Genomic DNA, 20325 nt, shown 5'->3' on the forward strand with positions numbered 1-20325 from the left:
CTACATTTTACAATGATTATTTTTCAATTTCTGAATAGAAATATTTAAAAAAAAAAATTATGAAAGCTTTCACATTTTATATTACGCCCAAAGTGGCCTTTTTTTTTTTTTTTTTTTTTTTTTTTTTTTTAATGTTTGGTGTGTTACCTTTATTTATTAAATATCATGTTCTTCGCACTTAAAACACATAAAATTTAATTCAACAGCAATATCACAACAAAGTCCGTAATCCGGACTTGTCGGGACTTCGGTGATTCCGGATTAGGGATTTTTCCGGATTATAGATTATCAATTTAAATCTAGTAAAATGGCATGCAGAAATTATACAATTAAAAATATGAAACCATAATTTATGAAATAAAGAGCAATTATGAACTAAAGAGTATCAAATTTTACAAAAAAAAAAAAAAGAGAAGCTTAATATTTATTTGTTTACTTTATCAAAACATTTCTTTCAATGCGGGCATGCGTAACGTTTGTGGCTTTGAGGTCCAGATCACGGACTTTATACTGGATTTAAAAACAGCATACCTTTAGAACTTTCGATACACAGTCTCACGCGCTGGAGATTAAGATGTTTCTTTTTTTTCGCACAGTGTTGCCATTGCCCGCTTTGAAATTGTTGAGTTTGTTAACCAAAAATTCGTTAAAGTTTTGAAAATTTTGAAATAGAAAATAAAACAAATTCGAAATTAAAAATTAAGGCTTTCAAGTGGCTATCTTCGATTGGAAGACAATGTTAATCAAAGTTGATGGCTCTAGGTACCATTGTTTTTTCACAGTGTGAGAAACATGCATGCATTCATGCAAATTCTTCATTACTTAGTTTCTTTAAATATAACACAGGGCAATAACATTAGGTGGCAACAGTTTGAAAAGTGAACAAGCATTTAAAGTTTACAACTCAAAATGCCAAAACGAAATTAATAGTCTTTCTGGGCTAATGCCCTTTGGGCTGAAAAATATTTTGCCATTTGCACAACATATTGGCTATTTGAATTAAATATACACACATAAAATTATTAGATTAAAAATTTAACATGGAAGAAAATCTTTATGCACACATATAGGTTGTGCAAAAAGGCAATAAAAATTTAATAGCTTTATTTGAAATGCTTCTAAATTCTTTTTTCGGTTAAGCCAAAACTTAACAAGTGCGTTATTTTTGAAATCTTCAGTTAGAGTTCGATCACAGGAAATATCTATCAATTATTCTTTTTCTTCGTGAGAGAAAATTATATTTGAACAAAATAAATTTTTAATCCAATTTTCGTTTTCATAATCCTCAGGAAAATACATGTTGAAATTATTGTTCACAGCCCACCTCTTGGCATAAAATCATAAATATTCTTGAAATTAAACCTCGGCTTTTAATAAAATTAACAATTTTCACAGCTTGATTAAAAACAATTTTCAGGCTTTCAGAGATTGTTTCGGCTACTAAATCTTCACGGTGTATGGAGCAGTGAATAAATTTAGTTTCATGTGCGAGTTTCTTTATTTGAGATATCACTCTGGAATGTTTTCCTATTAAAGCCCGAGTTCTGTCACTGCATATGGCAATGCACTTATTCCAAGTAATATCATTCTCAGACCAAAAATTATCAATTACTTTGATAAAATTGCAGTTGCTCTATCATGAGGAGATTCACAAAATGAATACTCTTCAGCAATATATTTATCTTCTTCAAAACGTATGTAAACTAATAATTGAACAAAGTTCTTTGTATCAGTACCTTCATCCAACTGCAATGAGAAATATTCACTGTGTTTTATATTTTGAATAAGTGTCTCTTTTATGAAATATGCCATTTCATAAATTCGTCGACTTATTGTATCATTTGATAACGGAATATTATTAAGTTCATTAACCGCTTTTACATTAAATACTGTTAAATTGATATCTGTAGCTACTGTAGCTACGTTAAATACTGTTAAATTGATATCTGTAGCTTCATTAAATACTGTTAAATCGATATTTGTAGGTTTTCTCCAATAGTGTGAGCATAACCAGTCTTGGCAATTTCTAGGCTTACTAGGTTAGCAGCTTATAAAGCTTTTTCACTTGAAGTAACAAAACTTTTCATTACTTGTTTACTATTTTTGAGCTCCAATAATTTCCTCTTAAAATATTCTTCAGATTTATCCATTAAATTGTCATGCTGGGATTTAAGACTTCTTATAAGAAACGATGGTTTCATATTTTGATTGGTTCACTGCAGACAACACATTGAGGTTGGGGATGCATTTCATCTCCATTCCAAGTAAATCCAAATGATAAATAACTTTCATTATATTTCCTAGAAACAATTTTTCTTTTCTTCTCAGTATTCTTAAGTGCTAGTAGATTGTCCTGGATCCATCACTCGTGAATCATCACTTTTACACTTAGTCTATCCTAGCCATTTTTCCATTTTGAAAAAATTTAGGTTTGTTTCATTATTTGGCCACAAATACTTAAATGCACAATATATTACAAGTTCTTCAAAAACAGACGACGATATTCTCAAATCACATAGAAAAGTAAGGAATACAAAGCAACAAGAAGACAAAATACCTGCTGTTAGAGTTAGCAAACCGACGTAAAAAAGAATTCTCATTGAAAATGGAGCAATACGAGGCCAGAAATGGCACCATCAAGTGGTGACATGTTTATAAATCTATAAACTCCAAGAGAATTAATGAGATACTATTATCTTTTTTATAGGAACTTATATTTATTTCCTATTAAATACAGCATCCATTTCTATCACTCCTTTAAAAAATATCATTTATGGCAAATTTTGTTATGACTACGGCTAAAAGAATATTTGTAAAACGTACAACACAGAAGAAGCAGGAAAACTGCCATGCAGACAGATTGTTCGCCTCTTGCTAAAGTCTATAAGCGGCTATTGACCTTGAATAAAGCTCAGATTACAAAAATATAAGAGTGTTAAGAGAAAAAACTCAATCAAGATGCTGTGGTTTTAATTTTTGAATTTAATAGTTAAAAATACTTTGCTTCTTTGCGTACCACCTATTCTTCTTTTGCATACCACCAGTGGTATGCGTACCAAGAGTTGAGAACCCCTGGCATAAAACAGTACACGCAACATATGTTGCCTTCTTTCAATAAAATAATTTAGAGAGAAAAAATCTGAATGCGAAAAATCATTGGAAGAAAAATACTTGTATGGTTCTGTACTGTATGCATCAATATAAATTAAACCATCTTTTTATGAGAGAAATTGTTTGCCTCTCACCATGAACATTATCACATGAATTACAAAAGACTGAAGCTGGTACACATATAACTAATACCAGACTAAAAATGTTTCGTAACAAATGAAATATTATAGAAGACTGTAGAAGACATTAGTCAATTTAACTTTTCTCAGAAATCATGACTTTCTTCTTCTCTTTGGGTGCGATGGAACATAAAAAGACATGCTTCATATATTATTTTTAATGTTAGCTGCACTTTTTATATTTCTAAATATGATGAAAAATAATTGAGAACTTCGATAGAACATGTTTTATTGCAGTATTCAGGTTATAGGTGTTCAGGTAGACAAGAATTCTGTAAACTTTCTAGCCATGGGCCGCATTGGCTCTTTCATGAAGCTTCAAGAGCCAAGACCTAATTAGCTCATTGTATCACAGTGATGTGATTATGATGAATAACATAAACATGCTTTTACACAATGCAAAACAAGGAAGCCAGATTTTTGTGATTGGATGATCTATATTGCTATGATATTATGAAGAGCTTTGTTGTTTAGATTTCATGCAGTTTCACCTAACATAATTTTTTTTAAACTGTTTAAACCTCTGCAAAAATATTTTTGTCCCAGAATATCAGAGGATTTTCCCCTTTGTAATGTAAATGTAACTTTACTTCTAAGTGGATTTATCTCCATGCTGTAACAATTTCTCAGTGTACTTTGTTTACATTTTGATCAAGTGCAAACTTTAGCTCATAGGTATTTCATATTTTGCACAAGTTTGGGGTGAAAAAACAATTTCAATACTAAAATAATTTACAACATATACGAAACAAAAATTAAGATTCAAATAAAATCGCTGCTAAAAATTTTTGTCAACAAACTTAGAATACTGCTATGAAAGTAGATAAAACTATTGTATTCCCTCATGCAATGCAGCACAAGATAAATTTTAAGAGAAAGCTATGACAGAAAAGTAAAAATATGTGCATTTAACATTGAGTAAATGGATAACTCGGTAATTTGTATTTAAAACAAATAAATGTAATTGACCACTATGTTAGCTGTAACTGTAATTACATCCTCTTATTGGTTTCCAGAAATCTTGAGAAGCAGAAAATGCTAGAAATAGTATCTCGCAACTGATTGAAAGCTATTTAAAGCCGCAGAGAGACATCTCAGTTCAGCTACTGATTCTGACTTGAAAAAAACTACAAATTGTTCAAAACAGATTCCTAAGAATTATCACAAACTCCCATGTCTATGTCCAAAATAAACTCCTACATGAAGACCTATGGACTGAACCAATAAAGAAATCTCTTCACAAAGTCAACAAGCTATTCTTCACTGATGTAAATGTAACTGAAGCGCATTATTGCAACGATCTGATTTACTTCAATACCTTCAGTTATGAAATTTTAAATGAAGCTAAATATCTCGAGCCCTATGTAGCTTATCTCCTAAGTGCTAATCAGAATTTTCACCCTAAATTGTGTAGATAATTACTGCCTAATTTTACAAAGAGGACAGATTTCCTTGGACTTGGGTATCTTAAGCAGCAACTTTAAGAGCCATGACCTGGGTGGATGACCACCCCACGTAACTTTTTCTTCATGTACCTCCACCAGACAATTACTGCAGAACTGTGTGTGATGTAAATATGTATATATATGCATTGCTCTCTTCGTCTACTGAATTGTGTACTTTTATTTTTATTATTGCAACTATTATTTCCATGAAGGCCTGCCTGCCTTAGTTGGCAGGCCTTCATGGAAATAATATTTCTGGATCTAGAAAATTATGGTTCTAGATCCAGAAAATATTGCTACCGATAGTAAAAGTGACAGATAGGTTACTGAAAATGAAAAAAATTCGATTGACAAGTTAGTCGAAATTCTCGACTCAGCAATTACAGGACTTGAACAGTGGAACTTTGTACCTGAACAAGAAATTATGTCTGTTTATAGAATTAAAGAGAAAATATTAGCACAAAAAAACAAAGCAATTTAAACAACTTACAGAAGTTTTTAATAAAGTAAACAAATAAATATTAAGCTCCTTTTTTATGTAAATTTTGATAAACATGTAGATCATAAATGTTCATAATTTCATAAATTGCGATTTCATATTTTTAATTGTATAATTTCTGCATGTCATCTTACTAGATTTAAATTGATGATCTAATATCCGGAAAAAATCCCATATCGGGATCGGACTTTGTACTGTATTTATATTTCCCCAAAACTTTTTTCACAAGTGTAATCGATCTGCTCAATCCGAGTTTCTGTAAATGCACACAAAACTGCAAATAGATGGTAACCTAAATACATCCACTAATAAACAGGTTTTTAACTCTAACTTTCAATATTATCACATGCAGAATTTGTACCAGACAATGGAAATTAACTAGGCTTGCCAGATTTCAAAAATGTTCAACCGGGACATCGGAACGCCCCCCAGCGCTGCGGGTATTCAAGGGTACATACCCTTGGCGTGTTTCTGGAGTGGTTTAGAGGGTCATTTATTCTCAATGTTATGAATAAATGGTTACTTAATAGGAACCTAAACCATGGAAAATAATAAATGACACAAGCATATAAATTTAAACATTTCTTACATGCTAATACACTGCTCGACATTGAAAATGCAACACCAAGAAGGACTGGTCAGAAATTTATGCAAATTTTAGAGTAGACACACGTCACTGAGTTATGCGAATGATGTGAAATGCGCAGCTCTCCAACGCACATGAAGTAAGATATTAGACAAGGAACATGCAGAATAGGCAATATTCGTGTCATTATTTCTGCCAGACGAATTATCGAAGAACGCTGGTTTTTGTCCAGGAGGATACGTGTAATAGGAGAGAATGCCAGGCCGCCGTCAATGAAGGCACTTCCAGCAGATAGATGATTTTATGAAGAGTATGGTGATTGGACTGAGAAGGGCGGGTTGGTCCTTATGTCAGATAGCTGATATCCACATGGATGCGAGCATGGTGCATCGGCTATGGCAAACATGGTTGGAACAAAGAAATGTGGAAAAAAGGAGGGGTGCAGGTGATGCCAAAGTGACGTCAGTACGCATGGATTGAAGCATCCGCCGACAAGCCGTGGTGGTCCCGCAAGTCACTTGTACTGTGATTCTGCAGCATGTCGAAGATACCCAGGATGTTCCTGTGTCAACCAGAACCACTTCCCATCGATTGGTTGAACGTGGCCTGCACTCACGGCGTCCATTAAGAAGACTTCCATTGACCCCTAGGAATAGAGGCCAATGTTTAGAATGGTGCCAGACTGGAGCGATGTGGATGACAGAACGGCGGAAGGTCGTGTTCACAGATGAGTTACGCTTCTGTTTATCCAGTGACAGTCGCCGCATATGTGTGTGGCGTCGACATGGAAACAGATCTAATCCGGCAGTAACTGTGAAACGCCCCACTACACGACAACTTGGCATAATGGTTTGGGGTGCTTTTGCCTACGATTTCAGGTCAACTCTAGTTCGCATTCAGGCCACTATGATGGCCCAACGATACTTGGATAATGTACTGTGGCCGGTGGCAATCCCCTACCTTCAGGGGCTGCCTAATGCAGTTTTTCAGCAGGATAACACCCGACCACACAGTGCTCGCATCTGTCAACATGCTCTGAAAGGTATATAGATGCTTCCCTGGCCACCGTACTCTCTTGACCTGTCACCAATCGAACATGTGTGTGATGTGATTGGACACCGTTTGCAGACTCTGCCCCTGCCTCATTCAGAAGACGAACTGTGGCAAATGGTTGAAAGAGAATGGAGAGCCATTTCTTGGGACACCATCCGCACTCTTATTGACTCTATGCCTAGACGTGTTTCTTCGTTCATTGCTGTCTGCGGTGGTGATACATCCTACTGAGCCGACGCCGTTCTCGCTCTGTATTCTGACTCTCATTTTGAAATAAATATCACTTATTGCTGCTTGCTGTCTCTGTGTTTGTAACTTCTTGTTTAGTTTGTTAAACTTAATAATTTCTATACTTTCAAGGTAGACTCAACTAATGAGTATACCTCCAGAATTCAAAATTTTTATTATTACATTTTTAATCAGTTCACGTGACATTCAGGTAGCACAGTAACACGTGCATCACAATGGAATCGCATAGCATGAACGCCATTACAGTTACAGGTATTTTAAATATATATCACATCCCTTCCTCCAGTTTATAAACAATAATAAAAATAGCAAATAATATCAATACAAGTATATTCACAATATGCCATACAATAAACAAAGTTTCATAAAAATGATATATGTAATATGTTACATTATTTTATTCCATGACAAAGTCTCTATACCTTGAAGGTTGTCTAATCAAGCGTCCACTTCTTGTTACTGTATTACTGGACAAATTATTTTCTTGATTTCCTATATTAATAGGCACAAAAAGATTATCAGGGCTTCCATTTGAATTTTCCTCTTTATCTACAAATATATCATCATAATCATTATTAACTTTGTAAGGTGATTTTGAAAATTTTATATGGAATCTGTTTCTGCATAATATTTCCCCATTTGAATTTCTTACAATATAGGATCTAGGATCTATGTTTTGAAATTATTTCATCTTTATCCCATTGCCCAGTTCTAAAGTTGAACAAGGCTATACTATCTCCAGGTTTTAACTCAGGCAGTTTCTGTGTGGTTCTATCATAGTAATATTTTTGCCTAGTTTGAAGTGTACGAAATTTAGAATAAAGTTTGTATATTTTAGTATTTAACAATTTATTACTGATAGGTAATTTTGTCTTTAATCTTCTGTTAAGTAAAAGTTCTGCAGGAGACAAATTTATTCCACTAATTGGGGTATTTCGATATTCCATTAAGCCTACACTTATATCTTGCACTTTTCTCATGCTATTTTTCACTATTCCTACAGCTTTTTCAGCCAACCCATTACTTTGAGGATATCTGGTGCTACTAAATTTAAGTTCGAAATCCCAATCTTCAGCAAATTTCTTAAATAAGTAGCTATTGCAGGGATTATTGCCACAAACGACTTCATTTGCAATACCATACCTGGCAAAGATGCATTTTAACTTTATCATAATTTCATTTGCTGTCTTATCTTTTATGTTAGAAATTTCAATCCATTTAGAGTAATAACCGATAACTACTAAATAATTTTGATTACCAAATTGCAAGATGTCGAGGGCAATTTTTTTCGAATGGTTTAGTTAGAATTTCATGTTGCATTAGAGGTCCATTTTGATTTCTATTTCTGAATTTTTCACATATTTCACATTTGGAAACAAGCTGCTCAATGTCATTTGCCATACCTGGGCAGTAAAAAATTTCATGGGCTCTACTTTTACATTTCTCAATTCCATAATACGCTTCATGAATTAACTGCAACATATCTTTTCTCAAACCATAAAGTACAACTAATTGTCCATAAATAAATAACAAGTCGTCATTAATATAAAGATCATTTTTAACTTTAAAGTATGTTTTTACACTACTATCTACTTTTTTTGTAACATTTAAGCCAACCCTCTTTAATATATTTCATAACTATTTGCAAATCTGGATCTGATTCAGTTTCTTTCCTAAATTGCACCACTCTTCTTTCACTCATAGGCAAATATTCTGAAATAATGTGAACAACATTTAGCATTTCAAGATCATCACTAATAGTTTCATTCACAGGATATGCACGTAACAAAGTGTCAGCAAAAAGCATTTGATTTCCTGGAACATAATTTATCTCAGAATCATACTTTAGTAATTTTAAGATCATCCTTTGCATTCCAGACGAGATTTTATGCAATGGTTTCTTAACAATTGCCACTAACGGCTTATGATCACTTTGTACTGTGACATTTCGTCCATAAACAAAATTGTGGTACTTTTCAAAAGAAAATACTATGGCTAATAGCTCTTTTTCGATCTGTGCATAGTTTTTTTCACTGTTAGTCAGGCTGCGAGACACAAATGATACAGTCTTACTCTTTTGAATTAGACACGATCCTAGGCCTTCCTTCAAACTATCACACTGTATAATTATATCCTCATTACCACTGAAAAATTTTAAAATTGGAGCTTTAGTTAGCAGTTGTTTGATGCTGTTAAATGACTCTTCCTGAGTCTCTCCCCAATTAAATTCTACCTTTTCTTGAATGATTTCTCTTAAATGAGCAGTAACTTCAGATACATTAGGTATGAATTTTGACAGAAAATTTAACATTCCTAACACCCTCCTTACTTCAGCTTTTGATTGTGGTGTTGGCATATCAATAATTGCTTTAATATGACTAGGATCAGCTTTTACACCTGACTCAAAAATAATTTGGCCTACATATTTGACTTCTGGTACCCTATATTGTAATTTATCAGGATTAAATTTTATATTTAGAGACCTAGCTCTTTCAAGAACCTTAGAGATAATTATATCATGAGTAACCCCATCAGATCCGGCAATTAAGATATCATCAAAATAAACTTCCACACCCTCAATATTACCAATATTTTTGCCTAGCCTGAAGTGCACGAAATTTAGAATAAGGTTTGTATATTTTAGTATTTAACAATTTATTACTGATAGGTAATTTTGTCTTTAATCTTCTGTTAAGTAAAAGTTCTGCAGGAGACAAATTTATTCCACTAATTGGGGTATTTCGATATTCCATTAAGCCTACACTTATATCTTGCACTTTTCTCATGATATTTTTCACTATTCCTACAGCTTTTTCAGCCAACCCATTACTTTGAGGATATCTGGCGCTACTAAATTTAAGTTCGAAATCCCAATCTTCAGCAAATTTCTTAAATAAGTAGCTATTGCAGGGATTATTGCCACAAACGACTTCATTTGCAATACCATACCAGGCAAAGATGCATTTTAACTTTATCATAATTTCATTTGCTGTCTTATCTTTTATGTTAGAAACCTCAATCCATTTAGAGTAATAACCGATAACTACTAAATAATTTTGATTACCAAATTGCAAGATATCAAGGGCAATTTTTTTCGAATGGTTTAGTTGGAATTTCATGTTGCATTAGAGGTTCTTTTTGATTTCTATTTCTGAATTTTTCACATATTTCACATTTGGAAACAAGCTGCTCGATGTCATTTGTCATACCTGGCCAGTAAAAAATTTCACGGGCTCTACTTTTACATTTTCTTCACTTTTACCTAGCTCTTTCAACAACCTTAGAGATAATTATATCATGAGTAACCTCATCAGATCCTGCAATTATGATATCATCAAAATAAACTTCCACATCCCACCAAATCACCAAATCATTTTTGGTTTCCTTTCTGAAATATTTCTGGGGCGAAGGATATATCAAATGGCATTTTATTAAATTTATATCTTCTATAAGGAGTATTAAATGTACATAGTTCAGAACTAGCTTCATCTAGTGGTACATGCCAAAATCCATCTTTTAAGTCTACAACTGAAAATACTTTTTCACCTTCTAACCTACTAATTATATCATCTGAAGAAGGAATTTGATAGTGTTCCCTTTTAATTACTTTATTTAGATCTCTAGGATCCAAGCATAATCTCAGAATCCCATTAGGTTTTTCAACTATAACCAAACTTTGAACCCAATCAGTTGGTTTATTTACTTTCGATACTATCCCTTCTCTTTCAAGTTTATCTAAAGTATCTTTTAATTTAGGCTGTAAAGCCTGAGGAACACGTTTGAGGGGTGTATTACTGGCATTACATCATCTTTAAGGGTTATATGATATGGTTCGTCAAGAAATTGCCTTGTACCTGTAAATACATCTTTATACTGAGCAATCAAATCATTTTTATTAATGATATTATATTATTTATTATTGATATTGAAAGGAATCAATCCTTTCAATTAGCTTTAATGCAGAACAAGCTGTTAACAATAATATAGGCTTAGATCTTACATCAAGAACATAAAACTGTAAAGGTACATTTTTAAGCCTTTCATTAAAATTACCATATGCAGTTAAGAACAAATCAGTTTCATTAAGTTTGGGCTTAAGTTTAAAATTATTTAAAACATATAAAGGCAAAATATTTACTTCTGCACCAGTATCTAACTTAAAATCAACCTTGAAAGACTTATTATTTAAATACATTGTAATACTTTTCACCCATGTTTCACTTACCTTGTGAATATCCTTATTTACTTCATCAATAGAATTTGTTAGTTCTTTGATTGATTTTGCACTTATTTTAAATTCACTGTGCCAGTTTACTGGTGGATTTATCATTGCAGAGTCAACAAATACACTATGTTCATTATATATACTAAGTTCATTATATGGTATTTCAACTTCATAAATGTTCTTGGGGCACCTCGCGGCAAAGTGGTTCTTTACTTTGCATTTCGCACACGTCTTTCCGAAAGCTGGACAGTCCCGATATTTGTGCCTTCTTCCGCACTTCTTGCAGTCATATTCTAGTGCTGATTGCTTCTGACTGTTTTGTTTGATGCTGCTGTTTTCTATATTTCTTCCATCTGTTCACAGTCGCTGGATCATCTTTCATGTTCCGGAGTTGCTCTTTCCTTGTTTTATCGGCACAGACTATTTCTATAGCTTTTTCTAATCCCAGATTAGATTCTCGAAGCAAACGTTCAGTCAGACTCCTATCCTGAATGCCTAATGCAATACTGTTGTGAATCAATCCATTTTCTTGTTTAGCAAACTCACAAGTTGAAGCTAAAGTCTTTAATTGAGTGACATGACATTCAATTGTTTGTCCTTGCTGGCTACATGAAAAGAATTTGTAACGTTCATATACGACATTCTGCCGTGGTGAACAATAATCTTCAAAAGACTTCAAAGACCTCTTCATAATTCTCTTTATTCTCAGGTAGCTCAAATCGAAACGTGTTATAAATTTCGAGTCCTTCAGTACCGAGTAAATTCAAAAGGATTGCAATTTTAGTTTCATCTGGCTTGCCATCTTTTTCCGCTACAAGTTGTTTAGTTTGTTAAACTTAATAATTTCTATACTTTCAAGGTAGACTCAACTAATGAGTATATCTCCAGAATTCAAAATTTTTATTATTACATTTTTAAACAGTTCACATGACATTCAGGTAGCACAGTAATACGTGCATCACAACAATGAAATCGCATAGCATGAACGCCATTACAACTATAGTTATTTTAAATATACATCACAATTTTTTTTTCCAAATTTCATCACTTTCTGACCACTCATTCTTGGTGTTGCATTTTCAATGTCGAGCAGTGTATTTAAAAGCTACTTAAGTAAGAAAAACACTTTAAATGAGGAATAAAAATTTGAACAATATTTACATGTACTTTACATTGGCTAGGACTTTTTTCAGAAAATCTTTTTTTTGGGGGGGGGAGGGGTTTGATCTTGTTGTAAAAATCTTCACAAGCTAATCCGATATTAATTTTACATGTCATCAAGATCATCCTAAATCAAACCCTTATCGTCAGTCCATGTGTTGTTCATCAAAGAAAATACTCTCTCAACTGGTGCTGATGTCCCAAATAAGCAGAAGACATACTTAACAATCTTGATCAGACTGGGGACTGGTATGTGATTCTCCTTGAAGTGATCAAACAGCCTGAGCCATTTTTCTTCACTTGAAGTAATCACATCTCTGGTAGACTCTTCTCGGTTCCACTGTTTCCAATTTGACTGCAAATACTCCTTAGCAAGCACAACTTCGTCAAACAGCTGATCAGTATTTAGTTGCATATCAGGTACATCAAGAAGACTGCTGTTAATTATTTCAGCAAAAATTTCAGCATTTTCCCAATTAACAGCATTTGTTTCAAGAAAACTGTTCAGCATTTCCAGAGGTCCACGTATGCAATGCATTTTTCATAAAATGCCATCATATTCTTCTTTCACATTGTTACGGATTTGCTTGTCTAGATTCCTGTAGATGTTCTTTGCGTCCATAGGGATAAAGTTTGAAGCCTTTCTTTCTGTCAGGTTTCTTTTGAGAGCTTTATGAGCTTCAGCAACCTCAAAATCTGTAGTGTTATCTTTTCCCATTACCAGGATGGCCTTGTCAAAGAGTGCAAGCTGTCCGTGGACAAACCACAAGTACAGCTCGCACGTTAAATCAGTAAACAAGTTTTTCTATTGTTGATGGGCACGTGTCTTGGTCTAAACAAATGCTTTCAGACCTTCAAAAATCTGTAAAATTCTTTCCAGCTCGCACATCATTGACAGAAAGTTCCCATGTTGAACAAGTTTATGGTACTGTATCTCGGCATATTCACAAAATTCTTTTAGTTTAGTTACACAGACTGTGTATATGTGGAAGTATTTATAAATCATCACCAGTAAGGCATCAATATCGATTGGGAGACTGTCTAATGCAGTTTGCACACGGTTGTGCACAATGTGTGCTCCACATCCGATTCCACCGATTTCCCGTCCTAGGCTATTCTTGAGTTGATAGAAGACATCGTTTTGCCCTGCTCTTTTCACACACCAAAGTAAAAGTGTTGCAGTTACGTCCACAAAAACCATCTACTTTGTTGTTTGAATCGTTTTGCAGCAGGACCTCTACTGCAAAACGATTTTGCAGCAGGACTGCATAAGTAATTTGTAAGAATTTCAGATGTTTCACCTGCCACAGATTTGAAATCTAACAGCTTTGCTAGCACACCTGAATTAGGATTAAAGTAGTGCACAACAATTGGCCCAAGTTTTATATCTTTTCTGTTTGATGCATCCATACTTCAATATGCAGTTTGACGTGGTCAAGTCTTCTTTAAATTTTATATCCTTTCTGTTTGATGCATCCATACTTCAATACGTAGTTTGATGTGGTCAAGTCTTCTTTAAGCTCTTCTTGAGCTACAGGAGCTATGCATTTAAAACTATTACCTCACACTTAGTTTTCCCGAGTGAGAATTTAGGTTAAAGAAATTTAGAAATTAGCTTTGATGAACAAGAATTCAAATTGAAACTTCGGCTATGGTTTGCTGTGTGGTAAGCAAAGGTCGCCTCTTTCGCTGGTCTAAGTTTTTATCATTAGAACTCGCAGTTTGAAAAAAACTGGTCAGTTTTGAGAAGCTGGCAGCACATGCTAAATTCTTTTTGTGTTACTCGATCACAAATGATCTTTTATATTGAATCGACCCCCATGAGCAAAAGAAAACTCAGAATTACAATATGAACATTTAACTCTATCATCTTGATCTTGACTGCCAGTACATACCTTCTTCTAGAAAAGGAATTCATTCTGTAAATCTTGAGTGAATTTACACTACTGTTTTGGCATTTTAACAGAGAATGCATAAATTTTAAATTAAAGCATAAATAAAACAGCGCTAGCTCACTAACACAACAGACATCACTGAAAGTGACTGACAGCTGACTGACATATACCTAATGCTGAGTCTGGAAAGCCTCTCGCATCGTGCATGGTCACGATTGGCGAGACAAGACAATACGATGACAATATTATTTATTAGAAGATCATCCCTCTTCTATAGTTTTCACCTTTTATACAGTACAAAGATAACTGACAAAGTAATTATCCTAAATACTTAACAGTTAATTATTTTTAGACTTTTTTGGGCATCTATAAAATCAAATTTAATTTTTACCGGGACGAGAAGTAAACCGGCCGGGACATCGGATTTTGTCTGAAAACCGGGACGTCTGGCAAGCCTAGAAATTAACAATCTCAGTGATGATTTCCATCGGCTATTTTGAATGGGAATAATAACTGGGACAAATTTAACATTCAAGAAACTATTTGCTATCAAAGGTAGTTTGCTGAAGTCCTCTCCCCAGCTCTATCAAAAAAAAAATTTTTATGGAAAACATTGCTTTCTGAGTGGGTAGAGGGAATATTAAAAACTGCATTTTAATTGAAACATTAAGAAAAATGAGAAACATATTTCTTACTCGCATGTCTGGGAAAAAATTGTCATAACCATGAGCTCCTCCAGTACATATTTCATCACCGGGTTTCACCTTTTTACTGAAATATCAAGCCAAAATAATTTATACAATTAACGAATAACAGTAGTTTTTAAGGTAATTTTCCGTTTCGCCAGCGCATATCTCGCCAAGAAGACTTTATTGGCGACAACATACAGTATACACATAAAAAATGTTAGTTCTAAGAATTTTCTATTTTCAAGGCATAAACATTTTAATATCATTTAAAATTTTGTAAAAAAGCCAATAAATAAAGACAATAAATTTGTAAAAAGACATTTATTTAAGAATTTACTATGCTTTCATGGTTCAACATCCTGATTCGCCGGTTCATATCACGTAACCACAAGTAATCTCATCTTACGTAAACTACGTTACATAAATCTAATTCTCTCAGTAATTATCTACATTAATTTTAGTTAAATCTTAATTTGGAATACAAGTTTAAGTGCAAGAATTATTTCAATTCGTACAAATACCTTACTCAGAAATTATGTAAAACCGCATTGCTTTACTTCACTAGTGCATTCTCATTAGAATTGATGAATTTAACCCTTGATTTTGCCATTTCTATATTTTCGCCTTTAGGTGAATGGTGTGATTGCATCCTAATTGACTTTAATTATGCAAATGGCCTTAGGGCATAAAATTGGTCTATCTTGTAAAAATTCTATGTAATTGTATGCTGGTATTAAAAGAAACTACCAATCTGATAAGAAATGGCTGCAACTTGTTTTGAAAATGAGGCATAAAAGACTACAAGCAAGGATATTCTGTTTGGCATCAGTTGTACCATTATTGGCGACTTTTATCACCTGTGCCGGCAAAACGGAAAAGTACCGTTTTTAATACATAAATTCCAGTCAAAAGATAAAAATTTATTTATGATTATTTTATATCCCTTATAATATTTACAAAAATTTAAATTACCTAAAAGAGTAACTGTTTAATATGCAAAATAAATATGTAAGTAAAAAAAGTAGTCTATGCTTCTTAAAGTCCTAAAATCAAATTGATAACAGTTCTACATAACAGTTTTAATCATACTTCTAAAAATAAGGATTGTAATAAATAGATGAATTAAAATAATGAAAATGCAATTCAATAATATTAGTAATTTAACCTCTTTACTCACAATATATCATATATGATATGTTAGGCTTCACTTTCCCCTTGTGCACTCATTGCATCATATATGATACAGGAATTATGTGTCAGTGAAGGCTGGATTTTACAGCCTTTATCTAAGGATTTAATAGTATTCTGTTTTGATTGAAATCAGTCATATATGAAACATATATGATATATATGTATATGAAACATATATGATATGCATCTCTAATTCAAGCGGGGGGAGGAAGAATATCCTGTTCACTTTTTCTCTTCTATTTATTATTGAAGAGACAGGAATTCCTGGATATTTAAGGAGAATACAGTACAAAGTTTGAGATCCGAACTCATTAGGACTTCGGCAATCCCGAATTTGGGATTTTTCCGGATGCTAGATCATCAGTTTAAATCTAGTAAGATGGCATGTAGAAATTATAAAATTAAAAATATGAAATAATGAAGCATTTATGCTCTAAAGGGTACCAAATTTACAAAAGAAAAAGATTAATATTTATTTGTTTAATTTATTAAACATTTCTAAGTTGTTTAAGTTGCTTCATTTTTTGTGCTAATACTTTCTCTTTAACTCTGTAGACAAATATAATTTCTTATTCAAAGTTCAATTGTTCAAATCCTGTAATTGCTGTGTCATCAATAATTTTGATTAATTTGTCAATCAAATTGTTTTTCGTTTTCAATAACCTCTCTATAACTTTGTTCAGTATTAGTATTTTCTGGATCTAAGACCATACTACAGATTCTGCCATCCATTAAGTGATTGATGATTGGAACACTGCCATTGGAATGAAAAACTTCTGTTAAATCATCTTCACTATTGATTCTCCACATTTCTTTACAAAATGCATAAATTGGAAAATTTCACCTTTGGTTTGCGATATCTGAAAACCTTCAGATTTGCTGCTATCATCCTCACTATGAAATATGGTGGTTGGCCATAAATTATGCCAAGCACTTTTTAAAGTATATGGAGACACATCCTCCCACGATCTTGCAATACTCCACACAGCAGATTTTGTGCTAAAATATTTCAAAAATTTTTTAATAATCTTGCCATTATTTAAGAAATTTCATACGGAATTTAAAAATGCTACTTTATATTTGCATTTCAGAGCGTGCACTATTCCAGTATCAAGAAGCTGAATGATGGATGTACAATTTGGTGGAAAGAATAATAAGGACACATCTTTCACTAAAGCTTTAAGTATGAGTCATACAATGGTCTACAATCAGGGCAATTCATCAGGTAAACTAACCAAATTTAAATGTTGTATGAAGTGATTTTCAAACCAATTGCTCATTAGCCCTTGTGTTATCCATACTCTTTTATTTGCACGATATATAATGGGGGAAATCTTTACTCCTTTAAATGCTTGAGAATGTGTACTTTTTCAGATTATGAAAACTTTACACTTGTGTGCTCTGGTAAATCTGTTAATCTCGCTTAGGAAGCTTTGACACCAGCTGGAAACTTTTCTGTAGAGGTTGCCAAGGTATTTTTTTCCCCGATTATGAAAATTTTACACTTATGCATTCCTGCAGAATTTGTGCATGCTAAAATTGTTAGTCTCGTTTTGGAATTTTTGACACCAGTTGGAGCCTTTTCTGCAGTTTGCCAAGGTATTTTGCAGTATATGTTGCAAGAAAAAACCAGTTTCATCAGCACTGTAAATTTGTTCTGAAACTAACTTTTCACTATTATTGAGTTCAATGAATTCATCTGCAAATAGTTCAGCAGCTTCAGTATCAGCTAAAGCTTTTTCACCTGGAATTTTTACTTATACAATGGCAATTTTTAAATTTAGTTAGCAACCTGTTGAACATATGCACTCAGTTTTTAAGTTAATATCTTCATAAAATATTTTGGCTTGAACCATTAGCACTGGACCCATCAATGAACCCTCTCGCTGCGACGCTCTCTGACCCATTTAATCATCACTTTTAGCATAATGAATACTTTTTCTGCGATTCATTGTGAGTGGGGTGTTGGAATCCACAAAAAAAGTCAAAAGGTTCCTTTTTCTGTTTTCTTATGTCATATACAGTTGACTTTCCAATGCCACACTCATCACATAATTTTGAGGCAGATATACCTTTATCCATTTTTTGAAGCAATTCAACTTTTTATTCAATGGACATCAACACATGCTTTCACTTTGTAGATCCTGTTGCAGCTCCAGAATTAGAAACTATTTTTGACATAATCGAAAGTTCAAATTTTAATTTTCATAAAATTGCAGTAATCATAACAGTCTACAAAAAATAATAAGCTTGAACATATCAGAAAGTTAAGGAATAGCGTAATCTACTATACTGAATGAAATTCCTTGGAATCAGTTAGTTTAGTTTAGTATCATCCACTATGCATTTCTGGCTATGTATCATGAGATTGGGGATGAAAGACAAGTTGTTCCGCTAAATTTTGACCTGCTTCTATTGCACACTGAGACAGTTAAGCCTGAATTGTATTAGTTTTGTTATTTATTATACTTACATCTATTCTTACACATTTTTAAGGCTTATCTGAGTCCTAAATGAATGAATTCCTACATATAGTTATCAAGGGCCGGTGCTAGAAATCTTACCACCTGATGCTGTCTCTGCAGGTCCTAAGTTCTGCTTTCAAGTGAGTCCAATTTCTAAATTTTTGCCGCCCCTAAATTTTGGGCCCCAGTGCTTTACTTAAATTCTAAAAGTTTTGTCATATCTAAATTTTGTTCTTTGGTGCTTCTCTAAATTCCAAAAATTTTGTCTTCCCTAAATTCTGCTGGCCTGTGCGGCTATACAAGCTCTGGTACTTCTGGGTTTATGTGAATAACAAATCAGTTATTCTTAATTCAAACAGCTCTAAATATAATCTTTTGGCTTAAGAGTATCATTATCAAAATCTGTTTTTAGCATATGGAAGAAATTTTTGTTAAATATTTCCTCAGCAACATTTCTTAGCGCATTTAACTTAAATCTCTAATCATCGCCAAGCATAATGTCAACAGAGAAATTTACCATACGCTTTGTTATTCAATTACTAATATAAAAAAATTCTTTAGGCATCACTGCATGAATCATGTCATGTGTTAGATAAACATGCAGTGTTGAAAGCAAAATACAATAAATAATGATTCATCAGGTTGGCATCAGAGATATAAAATATTAGTAGGTGTAAAATCAATGATGTTTCTCTGTAGAATGTTTCAATTTGAGATGTATGCTAAGCAGATATGTAGCTACAGAGTCAAATTCACACAAATTTATGCTTAAAATTATTGTTCCTTCAATAACAAGGTATTTTATTTAGTGCCAAAATGAAATTAAGAATTGAGACTCTCCATATGTTTTATTATTAAGGGGGAGATCAAACACACATGCGTAAAGCAAACCAAAAAAAATTCTTAAAAAAAAAGTTGTTAATGGCTTTGAGGCACGGATTCTAGATCATTCTGGATATTGGCTGTCAGAATCTCAGACTTTGTATTGTAATATTTTCAGCAGCTAAATAACTGGAATTTTCATAACTTTTAGGTACACTTTTGCTATTAATGCTCTGAAAATAGGAAGCAGCCAGTCACATTGCTTTTCAAGCACTCATTGAGTAGAGCACATAACAAAACATATTTTAAGTGAAAATCAAGATATTTTGAAGAAAAGTCAATTTTATAGGAATTTTTTATGTAAGTAAGCATTTAAGCAGGTCATGAGATCAGGAAAGTATTTTATTTTCTTTATGCTGGGAGTGATACGGTTAATATAATATTCAAAATTTAAACTTACCTAACAACTGTCCAACCAGCATCTATATCTAAAAATATGGGCTCAATTCTTGTATTGTCAGCATAATGCATTCTAACTGGTAACTGTTCTTTAGCATAAACTCTCATGTGGTTACTTCTGCAACGCAATTTAGAAATCACTTCATTCACTGCAGCTGCAAAATAAGCAAAAAATGAATTACACATTTTCATTTGTAAAACGTTTATAAGTATGTGACTATATTGGATACTCAGTTTTTGACAAAAATCACAAATAAATATATTATCGGAGTTATTCAATTGAATGTTACTTGAAA

At 33.1% G+C, this 20325-nt stretch overlaps 1 protein-coding gene across 8 annotated transcripts in view; it reads right to left on the reverse strand.

The window, feature by feature from the left end:
• LOC118189209 (ectonucleotide pyrophosphatase/phosphodiesterase family member 3-like) overlaps positions 1–20325 on the reverse strand; it is a 167252-nt gene that overhangs the window by 38179 nt on the left and 108748 nt on the right. For all 8 annotated transcript variants that reach the window (XM_035359774.2, XM_035359776.2, XM_035359781.2 and 5 more), the window contains 2 exons: positions 20031–20184; positions 15099–15174 (listed from right to left, as the gene is read on the reverse strand). In XM_035359774.2, the coding sequence (XP_035215665.1) occupies positions 15099–15174; positions 20031–20184 (230 nt within the window). The remainder of the gene's footprint in view (positions 1–15098; positions 15175–20030; positions 20185–20325) is intronic.

Source organism: Stegodyphus dumicola, chromosome 10, assembly GCF_044657685.1.
Source record: "Stegodyphus dumicola isolate Sdum_Otavi_A_Nest chromosome 10, ASM4465768v1".
NCBI lineage: Eukaryota > Metazoa > Arthropoda > Arachnida > Araneae > Eresidae > Stegodyphus > Stegodyphus dumicola.